General features: G+C 41.5%; 2 protein-coding genes across 2 annotated transcripts in view; both read right to left on the reverse strand.

Annotated features, from left to right (window-relative positions):
• LOC141410457 (interferon-gamma-inducible GTPase 10-like) overlaps positions 1–16,825 on the reverse strand; it is a 55,644-nt gene extending 38,819 nt beyond the window's left edge. Inside the window, exon 1 of the mRNA XM_074057573.1 lies at positions 16,688–16,825. The gene's annotated coding sequence lies outside the window, so the exon portion shown is untranslated. The remainder of the gene's footprint in view (positions 1–16,687) is intronic.
• On the reverse strand, positions 1,722–18,386 carry LOC141417979 (interferon-gamma-inducible GTPase 10-like). Its single transcript, XM_074057567.1, has 2 exons — positions 18,161–18,386; positions 1,722–6,660 (listed from the first exon to the last, which is right to left on the reverse strand). The coding sequence occupies exons 1-2, from the start codon at positions 18,285–18,287 to the stop codon at positions 5,390–5,392; spliced, it is 1,398 nt and encodes a 465-aa protein (XP_073913668.1). The 5' UTR covers positions 18,288–18,386; the 3' UTR covers positions 1,722–5,389.
• Between the last annotated feature and the right edge of the window lie 1,260 nt (positions 18,387–19,646).

Consider the following 19,646-nt stretch of genomic DNA (forward strand, 5'->3'; position numbering starts at 1 on the left):
CTATCATTCAAAATAGATGGAGCAATAAAAGTCTTCCATGATAAGCAGAAACTAAAACAATATATGACCACAAAGCTACCACTACAAAAGATTCTGCAAGGGATTCTGCACACAGAAAGTGAAACCCAACTTAATCATGAAAAGACAGGTAGCACCAAACCACAGGAAAAGAAAAAGCAAGACAGTAGAGAGTAACCTCAACTTAGGTACACACAATCAAACCTTCAAACAACTAAGACAACTAAATGACAGGAATTACCACATACCTGTCAGTGCTAACACTTAATGTTAATGGACCTAATTCACCCATCAAAAGGCACTGCTTCACGAAATGGATTAAGAAGGAAGATCCAACAATTTGTTACTTATAGGAGACCCATCTCACTGACAGAAATAAGCATAGGATTAGGATGAAAGGCTGGAAGAAGATTTACTAAGCCAATGGCCCCCAAAAACAGGCAGGAGTAGCAATACTTATCTCTGACAAAGTAGATTTCAAACCTACATTGATCAAATGAGATAAAGAAGGACATTCCATACTAATAAAAGGGGAAATAGACCAAAAGGAAATAATAATCATCAACCTGTATGCACCCAATGTCAATGTACCCAATTTCATCAAACATACCCTGAAAGACCTAAAAGCATATATTAACTCCAACACAGTGTTTGTGGAAGATTTTAACAGCCCATTATCATTAATACATAGGTCATCAAACAAAAAATTAATAAAGAAACCCAAGATCTAAAATATACAATAGATCAAATGACCTACTTGATGTCTACAGAACATTTCATCCAACTTCTACACAATACACATTCTTCTCAGCAGTCCATGGTACCTTCTCCAAAATAGATCATATCCTAGGGCACAAAGCAAGCCTCAGCAAATATAAGAAAATAGAAATTATACTGTGCATACTATCTGATCACAATGCAGTAAAAGTAGAACTCAACAACAAAAGTAAAGACAAAAAACATGCAAACAGCTGGAAACTAAATAACTCATTACTTAATGAGCAATGGATCATCGATGAAATAAAAGAGGAAATTAAAAAGTTCCTAGAAGTCAATGAAAATGAAAACACAACCTATCGGAACCTATGGGACACAGCAAAGGCAGTCCTGAGAGGAAAGTTTATAGCCAGAGTGCATACATTAAAAAGACTGAAAGATCCCAAATCAATGACCTAATAATACATCTCAAACTCCTAGAAAAACAAGAACAAGCAAATCCCAAAACAAATAGAAGGAGAGAAATAATAAAAATAAGAGCTGAAATTAATGAAATACAAACCAAAAAAACCATACAAAGAATTAATGAAACAAAAAGTTGGTTCTTTGAAAAAATAAACAAGATCAATAGACCCCTGGCAAACCTGACTAAAATGAGGAGAGAAAAAACCCGAATTAGTAGAATCAGGAATGCAAAAGGGGAGATAACAACAAACACCATCGAAGTCCAGGAAATCATCAGAGACTACTTTGAGAACCTATATTCAAATAAATTTGAAAATCTTAAAGAAATGGACAGATTTCTAGATACATATGAGCATCCAAAACTGAACCAAGAGAATATTAATCACTTGAATAGATCTATAACACAAAATGAAATTGAAGCAGCAATCAAGAGTCTCCCCAAAAAGAAAAGTCCAGGACCTGATGGATTCTCTGCTGAATTCTATCAGACCTTTAAAGAAGAACTGACACCAACCCTCCTTAAACTGTTCCATGAAATAGAAAGGGAAGGAAAACTGCCTAACACATTTCATGAAGCCAGTATTATACTTATCCCAAAACCAGGCAAAGACACCTCCAAAAAGGAGAACTATGGCCAATCTCCTTAATGAACATTGATGCAAAAATCCTCAACAAAATAATGGCAAACCAAATTCAACAACACATCAAAAAGATTATTCACCACGACCAAGTAGGCTTCATCCCAGGAATGCAGAGGTGGTTCAGCATACGAAAATCAAAAAACGTAATAAACCACATTAACAGAAGCAAAGACAAAAACCACTTGATCACCTCAATAGATGCAGAAAAAGCCTTTGATAAGATCCAACACCATTTCATGATAAAAGCCCTAAGAAAACTAGGAATAGAAGGAAAGTACCTCAACATTATAAAAGCTATGTATGACAAACCTATAGCCAGCATTATAATTAATGGAGAAAAACTGAAACCATTCCCTCTAAAATCAGAAACCAGACAAGGATGCCCACTATCTCCACTCCCATTCAACATAGTACTGGAATTCCTAGCCAGAGCAATTAGGCAAGAAAAAGGAATAAAAGGAATACAAACAGGTAAAGAAACTGTCAAAATATCCCTATTTGCAGATGACATGATCCTATCCCTTAAAGACCCAAAAAACTCTACTCAGAAGCTTCTAGACATCATCAATAGCTACAGCAAGGTAGCAGTCTATAAAATCAACATAGAAAAATCATTAGCATTTCTATACACTAACAATGAGCAAACGGAAAAAGAATGTATAAAAACAATTCCATTTACAATAGCCTCAAAAAAAATCAAATACCTAGGTGTAAACCTAACAAAAGATGTGAATGACCTCTACAAGGAAAACTATACACTTCTGAAGAAAGAGATTGAGGAAGACTATAGAAAATGGAGAGATCTCCCATGCTCATGGATTGGTAGAATCAACATAGTAAAAATGTCAATACTCCCAAAAGTAATCTACATATTTAATGCAATTCCCATCAAAATTCCAATGACATTCATTAAAGAGATCGAAAAATCTACCACTAAATTTATATGGAAACACAAGAGGCCACGAATAGCCAAGGCAATACTCAGTCAAAAGAACAATGCTGGAGGGATCACAATACCTGACTTCAACTATATTAAAATTCTAGAGAATTTTATGGCCATTAGTCAGGTACAGCCAGTTCTGTCACTTGCAGCTCATCAGGCTGTAACACCAGCACAACTCTAGGTGGCACCTGTCACACCCTTTTGATCTCCAAGAAGGAAAGCAATCATTCCTGAACTCCAAAGTGGTCCTTGGGTATTTATGCTAAAGCATTCTTTGCTTTCTTCTCACATTTTATTCTCAGGATATTTAGTTACAAAGCAATATCTGCTGGGCATGATAATTTAACCAACAAGGGGTTATAAAGTAAAAACCTGGATTTTTATTCTTGCACTTTTATACCCACAAATAACCATTGTAAATACTCTAATATGCCTTCTTCTACATTTGTAATGTTTTTTTCTTTTTATTTTATATTTTAACCAAAATGTACAATATTTGTTATTTGCCAAAAACCATGTCTTGAATTTTCAAGGTAAATGTACATATGTGTGTGTGTTTGTATATATAATATACACATATGTGTATATATGCACACATATATACATGCATGTAAGATATATATATTGATATAAATAGATAGATAGATGCCTGTCCCCTGACTCCAGACCCAAATATTGCATTATTCATCCAACATCTCCCTCTGGTAATTGGTATACCTGAAAAGATCTTGAGTGAACCTGACCCTAGATCCCTCTCTTCACTCCAGCTCCTTCCAGTCTTCTCCAATCCAATAGTGGTGATGCCACCCTCCCTGTTGCACACAGGTCATTTACATAACCCTATCTAGGGCTGGAGGTGTAGTTCAAGCAATACAGCACCTGCTTAGCAAGCACAAAGTCTTGAATTCAAACAGCAATAACTGAGGGCTGAGTGAGTGAGATGGATGAAGTTGCTAAGAGAGAGTTCCTTTCCACCATGAAGAATGACTCATTCCAGACCATTGTGGTGTACCTCACACCCCCATATCTGGTATCATTTATTCCAGGTTTCTGGAGAATGAATGGCCAATGACAGGCTGAGCACTAAGCAGCTACCCCCATAAGAGAATAAAAGGCAAGCACCCCAGTGATCAAGGAATTGAGTGCAGGGCTGCCAGAGTGACTCAAGTGGTAGAGTGCCTGCCTAGCAAGTGTGAGGCCCTAGATTTAAACCCTAGTGCAGCCAAAATAAATAAATAAGGGAAGGACACCTGTGCTCCTGTGAGCACAGAGAAAGACTTCAGAATAGTGGGACTCAGATGAACGAGGGATGTGAACCCCAACACTCAAGGTTCTGAGCAAATGTCAACCATACAAGGTTCTGTCCTCCTGTTTAAACCCTACATCTCACTTGTGGCTGGATGGATACTTCTGCTTCATGTTATTGTTTCTTCAGGAGTCAAAATAGGATACTAGGGCAGGGAGCATGGGTGGGTGCCCAGTACCTTGTCTTTGACCCTTTTAGGGTGTGTCCAATGGGTGTAAATAGTAATACGAGAAATTCATGTTTATAAAACATAGCTGTGTATCTCTACATGGATTTTGTGTTGAAGCTTACTAATATCCCTAAGGGATATTGTAAAAAAAAAAAAAAAAAAACTATTTCCACTTTTAAGTGAAAGATTTAAGAACCTCTGATGTAGAGGCATGGCTCCAGGATAAGAACAGGAACCAGAAAGAATATCAAGGTGACATAATAGGGGACTTGTTCCCCTGACCCCAGGCACCTGCTCCTCCCTCCATTACTCTCAAAACCACCTCACTAGAGGTATTGGCATACCCTATACCATGAATAGGAGGAAGAAGGAAGGAAAAGCCATATGTATAATTGCTGTAACAGCAGTAATTACAATCCGCACGTTTTGAGGCAGGTTCAGTGGTTTTTGCTATGTGCAACATGAGAGTTTTAAGTTAAAGAATTTGAGAAACACACTCACACACACCATTTTACATGAGTTCAACTCATCTTTGGTTTTCAGGCTCTCTCTTGATTCACTTTTACCTGCTCACATCTCCTGCCCCTCCTGGTGACTTGTTGACTGGACTCCCACCCATGCAGTGTTGAGAAATTCCCATAAATAGAAAACATTGCCTCGAAATACAATATCCAATACTATTTCTCTAATTTTTTCCCTTCCACTCCTGGACTTGCGCATTTTCACACTAAACTTCTTATTATACGTTTAGATAGGTTCTCATAGTTGTGGACCTTTGCTTACTGTGGTAAAGAGGATATTGAGATGATGACTGAGAGAAAAATTATAACATAACAATGTAAATTCTCATTTTGGTGGTTACAAGCTGTATATTATCTGAGTAAATGATGCAAAAGCAGACTGCTTCCAAACACATAGAGAGTATTGAAGGTAAAATGTGTGTTGCTATCATGGTTCAAGCAAAATAGGTCAGTGAATGCAAAAAGAAGCTATAGCCAAGTAACTCATGCACAGCACTGTGGTCCCAAGTGGAGCAATGGCCTTCCCCAACATGGAAGAGGACCCCCATTCCCACCATGAGAATGCAACACCTAAGGTCCATTTGCCATTCTATTAAGTAAGATGTACCACTATTGCTTCATCATTTGGAAGAGACGTTTAGCATCATCAGCCACTGTATCAAGGAATTTTATGTGTAGAAAGTAAACTTTAAAGAACTGGATGACAGCAGACACAGGTCCTCCAGTGACTGAACACAAGAGCTCAGCATAAGTCATGGCTTGTGCTTCTATACTGTCATCCTTCACAAGATGCCAGAAATCTGAGGATTTTATTAAATTCTTCAGGTGATCCACAGATACACCCAGCTTTTGAGAAATCTTTTCAATTGACTCATTATCCACACCAAAATGGCTTCGGTAAACTTTCAAGCATGCTTGCTGTTCAGCAACACCAAAGCCACTGATGAAGGGCATGCAGGGCACCAAGCCCACAGCTGCTGACTTCAGGGCCTCCAGCCAGATTTTCTCCCTGAGGAAGGTTTTCTTCATCTCAATGGCATCTTCAGAGGAACTGGGCATCAGGAGTGCAAGTACATGGCGCTTGTGGGCAGGGAGCTCCTTCAGCAGAGTCTCCTCCAATTTTAGTAAATCAAAGTCACCCAGGTCAAAGTTGGAGACCAAGAAGACCTGGGGCTCAGGCACTCCATTGTTTTGGAGATGAGTCACACAATCGTCTCGAATCTGCTGAAGAACTTTCTCCCTTTGGAAGGACTTTGGTTTGGCTCTCTTTTCATTGTATAAGTCACTGTCCACCTTGGTTCTAACAAAGTAGAACTTCTTCCCCATCTTATTGATTTTCTGGGCCAGGTCAGCATCATTGAAACTAAACCGAGAAGAAGAAATGATGATGAAGAAGTCATATTCAGCCAGGCCCATTGTTTCTAGGTAAGTGTCTGGGTGAAAATTGGGACTCCCATTTCCAGGTAGGTCCCAGAAGGTCACCTTGGGATATTTTGGATGTTGATAGGGGGTTTTCCTCATGGTGGTCTCCACAACCCCAACACTGGCTGATCCCTCCTCTTGGTGACTAAGCCCTCGCAGGGCATTGATGAAACTGGACTTCCCAGACCCAGAATCTCCAATCACAGCCACATTCAGGGAAGCATTTTCTGCTGCGTTAAGTGATTGTTGAATCTCATCCACCACATCTTCAACTTTCCCCTCCTCCAGGGCTGCATGAATGCTTCTGAGGGATTCTGCAGAGAGGATGCCTCCTGACTTACTGATTAATTTGAAGTACTCAGGCTCAAAGTCAGCAGCCAATTGTTGATAATTCCCCTGTGTCAGATTTTTCAATAAGTTTAGGATGGACTGATACATGGCAATTAAATGTGGACGGTCTGTGTAAAGGAGAGAGAAAAAGAAGTAAAGAGAAATGAGCATTGAAACAGAAACATGGGGTCAGGTGAAAAGACACATTGGTCTCTAGGGCCACACTGACACACATTCTCTCAACTGACTCATTTTACTCTAAATAATTTCTTCATGGCGAGTTTTCTTTCCACTGCTGGAGAAGACACTGCATATTCTCTGTGCTGTTGGTTTCTATGTCTAGGAGTCAAGACACTGTAAGTAGTCCCTAAATTGTCAGAATAATGGTCCTTAAAGTTATCCACGTTGTACACCCCAGACCTTTGAATAACTAACATTACATGGAAAAAGATACTTGACTGATGTGATTAAATTAAGGATCTTCAGATGGGAACAATATTCTGGACTACCCAGGTGTGCTCAATCTCATCAAGATTACAAGAGTAAGGCAGGAAGAAGAAAGAAGACAAAAGACAGACATGAAATGACTAAAACAGAAGTTGGAGTGTAGATTAGTAAAGATGAAAGAATTACTGAGAGCCAAGAAATGCAGGTAACCATAGACTGAGGAAGACAAGGAAACAGATTGTGCCCTGGACTCTCCAGAAGGAGGATCCATGCCTAGCAAGTGTGAGGCCCTGAGTTCAAATGCCAGTAGCACCAAAAAAAAAAAAAAAAAGAAAGCCCAGAAGAAGGATCCAGTTCCAGTACTGCTAGTACCTTGATTTTAACACCTGGACTTGGTTTTAGCACTTTGGACTTCTGACCTCCACACTAGGAAGACAATAACTTTATGGGCTTCTAATTGTTACATGATTACTGCAGAGATTCATGGAGTGTTCAACTGTGATCTTTCCAAACATGTATACGATGTCCAATGGTCAACGGAGAAAGTAGCATACCCAGAACATCGAATATGCATTATTTGTTGGTTTTGGAAAGATTCAAATTCCTCTCCTGAAGCTATTTTCAAATACACAGTAGGTTATTAACCACAGTCGCCCTTCTGGGCTCCCGATCACTAGAACTTAATCCTCCCACCTAGTTGCCTTTCTAAAGGCATACACCAAACCTTCTCTATATCCTGCTGATGTTTGCATCTTGAATGTCCCCCAAAGGCCAATGTGTTGAAGACTTTGGCATTCACATATGGCTTTTTTGGCAAGTGGTAGAACAAATAGGAGGTGGGCCCTAGTGGGCCCTGTCACATTTTCATTCTTTCTTTGCTTCCTAGTCATGATGAGGCAGGAAAGGTGCTCTCCCATACACTCCCCACCATAAGGGGATATGTCACCACCACCATAGGTCCATAGTGTCAAAGTCAACTGATGATGGACTAGACCCTCTGAAATCATGGGCTAAATAAACCCTTCCACTTTATAAGCTGATTATCTCAGGTATTTTGTCACAGTAATGGAAAGCTGACGAGCAAAACTTCCCTCTCCTCATCCCTTCTCAGGTTCTGGTACCACTATTTTTCTAGTCCTCTGAGATTAACTTTTTTAGCTTCCACAGTTGAGAACATGAATATTTGTCTTTGGGTTATTTCATTTAACATAATGTGTTCCAGGCTCATTCATGTTTTCACAGAACAGGATTTTATTATTTTTTAGCTAAATGATATTCCATTGTGTATGTATACCACATTTTCGTTATGTATGCACTCCTTCATAGACAATTTTGTTGACCCCCATATCTTAGCTCCATCTACCTCTTCCTCTTGCTGCCACTCTTGCCTATGGGAACTTGAGCTGAAGCAGTGTTGTTTTCAGCCACTGAGTTTGTGACAATTTCTGACAGCAACAATGGGAAATTTATCATCAGTTTCTGATTTTCCTGAAAGCTGCAGGATGACTCTGTCAGGCCAGCACCTTAGTGAACACAGAAGCCTTCCAGACATACTCACTTCCCAACTACTGCAGGATATCAGGGCATGAATTAAGGCAACGGCAAGACAGGTTCTGAGTCAAGTCACCAGGTATCCTGCCTGCCTGTGTTCCATAAGAAATATAAACAAGTACACAAGTCAATGCAGGAGTAACTGCACTATGGTAGCAAATTCTGAGTGGTTATCAGGCACATAAGTCTAAGTGTTCTAGGAAGGAAGTAAATGCAACTTAAATTTTCCATATTAACTACAGACAGTCCCATTTTGATTTAACCAAGCCAACTCAAGATAATTGTTGTTATATTATTGGTAGGGTCTTCAATTTGTTCTTTATAAAAGTGAGGAAGATTATATCAGGAGACTGAGAATTTTTTAAAATATCCACACACATCATGTTGGCTCAAGGATGAACACAGGGCTTTTCCAGTAGGGTGTGCTTGATGTCCCCATCCTACAGGCCCTTCAAAAAAAGCTTTCAAAATAAGAAAAAAGACCTGACTCTCAAACAAAACAAAATGAACATGTGCTAAGGATTCTACTAGTGACTATTAATGACATAACAAGGCAGGTGTTATAGCCAGGAGAGTTCTTAGAGAATCTTGAAGAGCAGACACGTTTATCTAACGTACATTTCCGTGAGTGTGACAACAGAGGCAAACATGTTCTTTGTATGGAGAAGGACGGGAGTCACCTGAACCTCAACAGACAGATTTGCTTTATGTGCCAATGGAAGAACATTATTTGCATTGTTACTAGTTTTGAAAAACTCACAGAGCTCTTAGATGACTCCACAACAGTGAAATGCTAGAGCCAGAAAACCCAGGAATTTTATAATGAACACTGCATAGTTTCCTATGGGAGACACCCCGTAAATACACTGCTGAGTCCAAATATTCTCTCAATTTTCTCAAAACAAAAGGTCTCTTCACATTCAAGGTTGTCTGTTGTATAAAGATGATGACCTGACTTGTTCCCTCCCCCAGACAGGACTGTTCTCAGGCCCCCAAGCACAAAACCAGACCCAGTCACTACAGACCCAGTTTTCTCACTCACCAGAACTGAAGAGATTTCAGATGTCAAAGATCAGATACAACGTTTTCACTGAAAGGTGAAAATGCTGAGCCTGATGAAGCACTCACTACACCCACAGCACAGGAACTAGGACATGTACACACCTGTCCTCCACCAGAAAGTACAGGCTGTGTCCTCCTAGGGAAAGCACAGAGGGTAAGAGGTACAGAGAGCCTCCCTCAGGCTTGTAGTGGCAAGCCCCAGAATGAAGGAAAAAACTATGAACAACCTTTGCCTGGTGAACCTCATTGGTTGATGTTAATATACTCACTGAGAGAAAGTGAAAATGAAACTAAGAAACCTTTATGTCTTTTGGACAGTATAAGCCTTTACAGGAATAGAATAATAAACATAAGCTAGGTGTGCTGGTTTCACACCTATAATCTCCCACTAAAGAGGCTAAGGCCAGAATATCCGGATTCAAGGTCAGCCTCTCTATATAGTGAGACCCTGTTTCAAAAAACGAAGATGAAGGAGGAGGAGAAAGAGGAGGAGAAAAGAAGAGTACAGAGGGGAAATGAGAGGAGAGAGAAAGAACGGAAGAAAAGTAGTAAGGAAGGGATGGACAGAAGGAGAGAGACTAAAATCCTCCATCTCTTTAAGTGCCATCACACAAACACACCCACACACTGGCTCCTTATGCAGCTATACACTATTGAGTGGATATGCTTGTTTCTAACCATAAATAGGATCACTTTATTGAGCATCATTTCATTTTAGTGACTTATACTTTCATTTTTCTAAACCTTTACTTTGGCAAGTTGTAATTTTGGATTGGATGACTTCCACCACTCCTGTATTAATCTGTTTCCTGTTGCTATAAGAAAACACCTAACTGAGCACTTTATAAAGAAATATTATAAAGAAATGTAGATCTGGCAAACATAAGATTAAGGAGCCTACATCTGGCTAGGGCCTTCTCACTGCAACATAACATGGTGGAAGTTGAACGGGCAGAAGAGCACAAGGGAGAAAGAGCAAGAGGAGGCCAATGTCACTTCTATAACAGCACTCTCGTGATAATTAACCCACTCGAGCTAAGTACATTACTGTATATCACGAGAGCAGAGCATCAAGACCTTATCACTTCTTATTTCACCACACTTCTCCACACTATTATATTAGAGATGGAATTTCCAACACATGAACTTTGGGGGTGGGTGGCAATCAAAACCGTAGCATAGGGAGAGAGTCAGAGGAGGACTGAGATATCTGTGTGACACGTAGGCTTGATGTGATAAGCAGGGCAGGACCAGAAGTTGGTTGCTACACCAGCAAGAGTCAGGAAGACTGGGAAAGACTAGGAGGCTGTGGGGTATAGAAATGGTTGGAACCTGGGTTCTGATTGGCCATGCACCCAGCACCCAGCTGCATGGTCTGCACTGAGAATGAGGCTGAGGCAGCCCCTGTGCTCAGTCAGTGTTTGTATCTCTCTTTTATAGCATCTCTGCCTGCACCTCAGTGAAAGGCAACAGACACAGCAACCCCATATGTGCTGAGCTAACAGTTACTGATAGATAGTAGAAAAGCTCCCTATCCTTCAACCTAAAAGCAGAACATAAATTAACAAAGGTACACTTCTACCCCCTGTACTAGGCAGGACAAAGGTTGGTAACAGTGAACAAATTTATACTCTTATACCACCACAGCAATCTATAAAACAAACTTAATAACTACCACAATGTGTTGCCCATAGACACTAAAGGTCCTTTCCTGGGAGGGGGTAAGGGAATATAAGGGAGGGAGTGAACTTATTCTAAGTGCTGGAATATCGACAAACAGTAAAACAATACAAACATGGCTACCTCCAATAAAAGAGCCAGAGAAAAACAACACATATGGCTGCCCAGCCCCATGGACCTTCCCGATAATGTCCAGCACCTTCCCCCATTACCCTTTCACAATCATTTTTAATGCCCATCCCCCTCCAACCTCCCTTTTCCCTCCACAGGGTGCTTAAAACCCCAGCCTGTAAGAGAGGTGTGCTCTGGCTCTCTCTGGGTGTTACTCTGATGTCGAGGGACCCTGTCAGGTCTCCTCTCCCTAATAAAGACCTGCTGCTTGCAAAGGTCACAGATTATTTCTAGGTCTCTCTCTCTCTCTCTCTCTCTCTCTCTCTCTCTCTCTCTCTCTCTTGCTTCTGCATTTTCCTTTCATTTGGTGCTCAAACCCGGGAGAGAGTTTCAAGTGAGGGAATGCCAAGCTCAGGCTACTTCCATTCGTGGCAATCCTTATATGGTCAATGGTGCACCCCCACAGGGTCTCAGATCTGGGGCTTATAAGGATGCACTAGGGCCAAGAGGTGCATAAGCTCCCAAGAGGGACATGGCTGGTGCCCAATTCCATCTTCAAACTGCCCAACCTCTACAAAACTCTTTCTCTCCCTATCTTCTATCACTGTTATGAGTTCTGCTAAGCCTCACCATCATACTGACAGTTCTTTTAGGCACAGAGTTGGGAGCAACTACCCCTTCTGATTGGACTTGAGCCCAAAAATTATTGTTAGTAGGCTTTTTCTACGTAATAGCCACACTGCTCTGGGGCCTGACCTTTTGGTCATACATAAGCCCTAATTTCCTGTTCCTCTGAGACCTCCTTCAGGGCCCTTCACCAATTCCACTCCACACACTCAACACTGGCTCCAGTTTCTACAGGGATGGGTAAGACCTGGACTCTCTGTCTGGCACTCCATGGCACCTTCGTTGTTCTTGTCTCTCCCCATCCCTCTCTTACTCCAGCCATTTGCCCCCTCTACCCCCCAAGTCTGGCCCTTGGCTATGTAGGTTAGAGACGTCTGCCTACTGCCCAAGATTCATTTTTTCTGGTTTTGTAAGCTTTCTGTGGGAGATGCCATAAAGAAAACTTCCTGACCCCAGCCATGGGTAATACTCACTCTAAAATTCCCTCTGACTCACCCCTGAGGTGTCTCCTGAGTAACCTCACAAAATTAGGCCTAAAGAGTTTAAAACAAACATACCTCATCTGTTTTTCCACACAAATTTGGCCACAATATAGATTAGATAACTCTTCAAAATGGCCTAAATTTGGCACTTTTGATCCCAATTTTCTCCAAGATCTTGACAATTTTAAATGGCAAATGGCAAGAGGCCCCTTATCTTCAGGCTTTCTTTCATCTCAAATCCAGACCTTCCCTTTGTTCAAACTGCAGCCCCCTCAAAGTCCTTCTTCTTGATTCTCACCCCTCCCCCTCAGCTCCTGCTCCCAGTCCCTTTCCATCAACTTTTGATCCAGATCCCGCTAATGGACCTCCTCTTTATTGGTCTCCCCTTCCCCCAACCCAACTCCTCCAAGCTCCTTCTCCTCTCCAGAAGACTCTTCCTCCCAACTTTCCCTAGAAGACCCCTCCTCAATCACGGCCCCTTCCCTTTCTTTGTCTGCAACTCACACCTAATCCCAAACAAACACTCCCACACTCCTACAACTATCCACATCTACACATTCCCCTCCAGCCCCAGTTCTTCCCCTATGAGAGGTGGCACAAGTGGAAGGAATAGTCAGAGACCATGTCCCTTTCTCTATGTTAGATATCTCCCAAATCAAACAACAATTGGGCTCCTTTTCAGACGACAATCTAAGATACCATAAAAAATTCCTCCATCTTACTCCAGGCCTGTGCCCTCACATGGGGTGACATTTATAATATTATTAATGACACTCTCATGGAGGATGAAAAGGAGGGAACATGGAAGGCAGAAGAGCAGCATACTGATCAACTCCATGGACAGCATCCCAATAGACATCCCCCTGCCACTGAGGCAGTACCTAAGACTGAGCCTCAATGGAACTATCAAGATGAAAACCTCACCCTCTTTATTAATCACATCATGGAAGCAATGATTAAATATACTACTTTAAACCTCACTTCCCAAGAGGGCCGTATTTTCTTACATCTCTCCGTTATTAGTTAGTCAGCTCAAGACATCATCTGAAGAAATCTCCAAAAACTTGAAAAGGGCCCCCAGACTCACCAACAAATATGAATAAACAGAGCCTTTGAGTTTTTTAACAATAGGGATGAGGAAGCCAAACAATTAAGGGACAAAAATACCTGCACAGAATATCAGATGCTGACCTCCATACTCCAAAACCAAAAGCAGACACCCCATACCACCCTAAAAAACCTACCCAAAGGACCTGGCTAACAGCCCTCTGGGGACTTCTTCAAGTGTGGAAACAAGGGACACTGGGCAAAATCTTGCCTTAATCCATGTCCACCAACAAGGCCTTCCCACAATGTTGACAATGGGAACATTGGAGGGTGGACTGTCCACAGGGAAAACAGCTTTTTCCACGTGTACAGCCTCAAATTCTTAATAGCCCCCCAACTGAGGATCCAATACCAATGTTTCCACTAGGAGACTGATAAGACCCGGATCATAAAGTCCCCACCACTGGCAAGTCCACTGATACACGGGTAACTGAGACACTATCAGGAAAACATAGTTCTTTCTTTCTTGATACTGGGGCATCCAGATCAGTTTTCACCAAATATGTGGGTGCCCTTAAAAAGTCCTCCTTCACTAACCTCACTCAGAATGATGTTCTCCAATTCCATCCATTTACCAGCGAATGTTGTGAGAGTAGATGGCATACCAAACACACCCAGCATAACACCCCCTCTCTATTGTACTTTTGGAACTAAGTCCTTTACACACTCCTTCCTGGTCATCCCAGTTTGTCCCTTTCCAAAATTAAGATGAATATACTCCATATACTCAAAACCACCATTTTTATCCCATCCATTAATTCTGGCCAGCACATACAATTTATTCTCCCTATACAGGACCTTCCACAGCCCAAAACCTCTCCCCACCTCTTACAGAAGTCAATCCCCAAATTTGGGACACATCCCACCCCTCCATAGCTTCACATCATACTCCTGTAAGATTACTCATAAAGACCCCTCCACCCTCATCGTCATCCCACAATGTCCCTTGGGCAAGGAGGGACATATGGGATTAAAATTAATTATAGATCAACTCAAAACCTCTCATCTCTTAATCCCTGTTAACTCCCCTTACAACACTCCAATCCTCCCAGTTAAAAAACCCAATGGCTCCTTTAGATTAGTCCAAGACTTAAAAAAAATCAATGCTGCCTTTAACCCTGTTCATCCTAATGTGCCTAGTCCTTATACTCCTCTCCCCCAGATTCCTCCCCAAAACTCTTTCTTTTCAGTCCTAGATCTCAAGGACACCTTCTTTATGATTCCTTACATCCCTCCTCCCAACCCATATTTGCCTTCATGTGGACAGATCTCATTACTTATCACACCCAACAATTAACTTGGACAGTCCTCCCCCAGGGATTCAGTGACTCCACTCACCTTTTTGGCCAAGCCTTACAGCAAGATCTCAATTCCTTCAGTCTTTACCAAGCAAGCTCACCAATATGTAGATGAACTCCTTCTATGTAACCCCTCAAAATCCTTATGTAAAACCCACACAATTATTCTCTTTAATTCATTAACACACTGGGGATATTGGGTATCAAAAAATAAGGCCCAAGTTATCTCAACTTCAGTATCATTCATGGGACTTTTATTAACTTCAGGATATTGTCAAATACCTCAAAAGAGAAAACCACCATACTCCAAATTCCTTCCCCTAAGACAAAAAGAGACATCCTTTCTTTTCTATGGCTAACTGGGTATTTTAGAATCTGGGTTCCTAATTATTCAATAATAGCAAAAACACTATATGAGGCTGCAAGAGGGGACCCACATTAGACTTTACTTTGCCCCAGGGACCTCCTGACCCCTTTTAATCTCCTCAAACAAGCTTTATCAAGGACACCTGCACTCTCCATCCCAAATCCTAACAAAATTATTTGTCTATACCTACACTCAGACAAAGGCCAAGCTTTGGGCCTGGTGGCCCAAAGGGCAGGAGATTCAATAGTTCCTATAGCCTTACCTCTCAAAACAACTAAACCCCATTTATAGTGGCCAATAAAAGTATTGGCCACAGCAGCTCCCTTAACACCAGAAGCTCAAAAAATAACTTTCAACTTACCTATGACAGTCTAGTCATCTCACAACAGTCAAGACTTAATTAGCCACAAAGCTTTTAATTCCATCTGCACATCTCATGTTCAGATCATACAGTCCTTTCTCTTACAACCTCATGTAACTTTCTGGTGATGTCAGTGACTAAACCCTGTTACCCTCTTACCCTCAAACATCCCACCTAACCCAGAGCCCCCAGCTCATGACTGTATTGAGGTATTTTTTGACTGACTTACTACCTTTTTCACATCCTAGACACCCCCATACCTGATGCTCCAACTGGTTTATAGACGGTAGCTATACAAAGGCCCCCACTACCACTGCAGCTAGAGCAGGATATGCAGGGACACCCAAACAATAATACATATGCCATAATAGAAACAAGTAGCCCTCCTACGACTACCTCCCAACAGGCAGAACTGTATGCTCTTACACGAGCATTACAAAGGCAAAATACAAGACAGTTAATAACATTTATACAGACTCAAAATATACATACAATATCATCCATTCTAATAGCCAAATGTGGAAAGAACAGGGCTTCTTAACAACTAAGGGATCCCCAATTGCCAATCAAAACATATTATGGCCCTTTTACTAGCGGACACTCTCCCTCACATAGCTGCCATCCTTCATTGTAAGGAACATCAAAAAGGTAACACCTTCACATCTATTAGCCATAATTTGACAGGCACCACAGCTAAACAGGCAGCCCAACAAATGACTTCCACGCCAGGTCATTCTACCAATTCATTATAATTACACACAAAAAAAAACTGAACTATTAAAAACTCAGTGGGATAGCCAACACAAAGGATACTGGTTTCTTAACAATACCATTATTCTACCAGAACTACAGACTAAACCCATACTAACTGCCCTCCACCAAGTTTTCCACTCTTACCCTCTGTCTTTACTCCATTTTATTAAAACTCATATTGCTCCTAATCCTAACGTCCACAAAACACTAAAGGAAATCTCATCCTCTTGCAACATATGCTCCAAAACTAACCCCCTATCAAACATCTGACCCGCCCCCTTCCCACCCATCAGGCAAGAGGTCACTTACCTGGGTCAGACTGGCAAGTGACTTTTACTAATATTCTCCCCCGTTAAGCACATCAGATATCTTCTAGTTTCATTAACACCTCAGCAAAATAGATTAAAGCTTTCCCCACTATCAATAAGAGAGCTAGAGCCCACTGCCTCACACAGGCTTGGGCTAAATATAAGGGGCTAATAAAAGAGTACCAAAAGGTCATAAACAAATATTGTTACTGGGCAATCAAGAAAGATAAGTTATAGTTAGGTTACTGTCTGCTCAACTATTCTTGGCACCAATCCAGGGAGATAAAGGTTAACAACTGTCCCTTTGTTAGTCTTTGGGGTGGGGAGTTTCCAGTAAGCCACCTACAAGAAGGGAAATGGTCTGGTCCTAACATGCCTGTCCTCACTGTCAACCCCAACATTCCTGCCTTTTTTGATAGATAGGTAGATAGGAAAAGGACAATAAAATTTCGTTCAGCTACTTTTCATCCCCTCCCTTCAGGGACACTTCATTACAGCCATATCAGACTTCTGTAACAGGAGACTCTACCTCAATGCTATTTTAGTCTTTAACATAACAAGACTCTATCCAAATCCCTTCTCTAAAATTAACTGCAAACTGTTATTCACACCTCACTTCTGGCTTTTCCTCTATCCACCAACCCACCGACTTATCATGGACTCCCCCACACCCACTAGTGCTTCTTCCCCTCTCTTACAACCCCTTTTAACGGCCTCCCCTCTCCATCTCCTTTCACTCATACCAAAGGAAAATAAAATGCCAACTGGCTAGAACCCCTCCTCTCTTTCGAATTAATGGGATGCCTCCCCCCTACCATGCATACACGTGTCTGCCTGCTAACTGGATTTTCTGATTTTCTGATTCCCCCTGTCTCCTACACTATTGACTCAGAAATCATTCCTGTCCCCATTGTCAGCTTTATATGCACAAAAAGAGAACTGCACCTCTTAACCAGGATTGGGACATGATAGATGGAGTAGGGGTTTCAATCAGCCAATTCCAAAAACTACTCACAGCTCTAAAAGAAAGCCTTAATAGCATTGTCTTACAGATGTCTGCAATCCAGGATCAGATTGACTCATTAGCAGTGGTCGTCCTACAAAACAGGAGGGGATTAGATCTTCTCACAGCTGAAAAGGGCAGGCTATGTCTCTTCTTAGGGGAGGATTGTTGTTTCTTTGCCAATAAATCTGACACTGTCAGAGACATAATAAAAAACTTAAAGATAGGGCACAACAGCTACCATCCTCGCAACCTACTGATATTCTTTCCTCCTTATACCCATGGCTCACTCCATTGGCAGTTCCTCTCATCCGTGTTCTCTGGCTTTCATGTTTCTACCAAGTCTTATTAATATCCTCCAAAGATTTCTACAGGAGTGTGTTACTGCCATTTCTCGGGCTACCCCAGAGAGCAATTTAAAGCCATCATGCTTCTACAACTCTCCAGACTCGACAACCCCCCACATTGTACCTGACCAGCAGGAAGTAGGCAGACCAGCGATATATATAAAAGGCCAGGAATGCTGGAATATCGAGAGACACAAAAACGATACAAACAAGGCTACCTCCCATAAAAGAGCCAGAGAAAAACAACACATATGGCTGGCTGCCCAGCCTCGCTGACCTTCCCGTTAAAGTCCGGCGCCTCTCCTCATCCCCCCTTTGCGTCATTTTTCTAATCTCTATCCCCCTCCACCCTCCCTTTTCCAACCACAGGATGCATCAAACCCCAGCCTGTAAGAGAGGCTGCCTTGCCCCTCTCAGAGTGTTACTGTGAGGCTGAGGGTCCTTCTCAGATCTCCTCTCCCTAATAAAGACCTGCTGCTGACAAAGGTGGCAGATTCTTTCTCCGTCTCTCTCGCTGGCTTCTTCATTTTCTGCTCACTAAGTACACTGTACAAATCTATGGAATTATCACAATGAAACACCCCACACTATCTATGTATGCTAGTTAAAAGGCACAATTTTGGAAGGATAAAGAAGAAAGATGGAGGCGGTGAATCTTATTAAGGTCTATTTTAAGCATTTAGGTCACTGTCACAATGAATCCCAACTATAATATGCTAAGAATAACTTTTAAAAGGTATAATGTTTAAAAAGAAAAAAACCTTTAAAGAGGAAAGAAAGAAACTGAGCTGGGAACCAGTGACTCACAGCTATAATCCTAGCTACTTGGCAAGCTGAGATCGGGAGGATCACAGTTCAAGACTAGTCCAGGCAAATAGTTCACAGGACCCTGTCTCCAAAATAACCAGAGAAGAATGGAATGGAGGGGTGGCTAAGGCAGTAGAGTGCCTTCTTTGCAAGTAGAAGGCCCTGAGTTCAAACCCAGTCCACCAAGAAAAAAAGAAACAGAAAATATTCTAAACAACAAAATCTTTAGCTGTGGAAACTTTAACATGATTTGTGTTGAGTAAAGAGTTTTTCTCAATGAAGCGTCTGATCACTATTAATAGGTGGGAAGGGCTGGCAGAGTGGCTCAAGTGGTAACAGCACCTGCCTAGCAAGCATGAGTTCAAACCCCAGTGCTGCTAAAAGTATATTGAGTAGGTAAAGGTATGTGGAGAAGTTATTATATAGAAGTTTGAAATGTCACACTTTGAAGTAAATACTCAATTCATATAAAAGAAAAAATGACCTGAAATGACTCTAAGCCAGCTCTCTCCTGCATATGACCCAGGTGGGAACCATGGAATGCACATCACCTCCTTTTACCAGCATGCTCTCCTCTCAGTACTTTTTGATCCTTTGCTATCTCAGCTGGGTAACCCAGCTCTTAACCTTTAAATTTCTCAGGCTTGGGACAGGGACCAGTTTGTTGTCATCTAACTGCTCTAACAAAACTCCCACTGAAAGCCTCAATCTAAGTTTAAGGTGAAAAGCAGGTGCACTATACTTGTCCTCTTAGACAGCACCCCTGAATTTCTCTCTCTCAATGTCACTTCACATATTTCTCC

Source organism: Castor canadensis, chromosome 16 (genome assembly GCF_047511655.1).
Source record: "Castor canadensis chromosome 16, mCasCan1.hap1v2, whole genome shotgun sequence".
NCBI classification, from domain to species: Eukaryota; Metazoa; Chordata; class Mammalia; order Rodentia; family Castoridae; genus Castor; species Castor canadensis.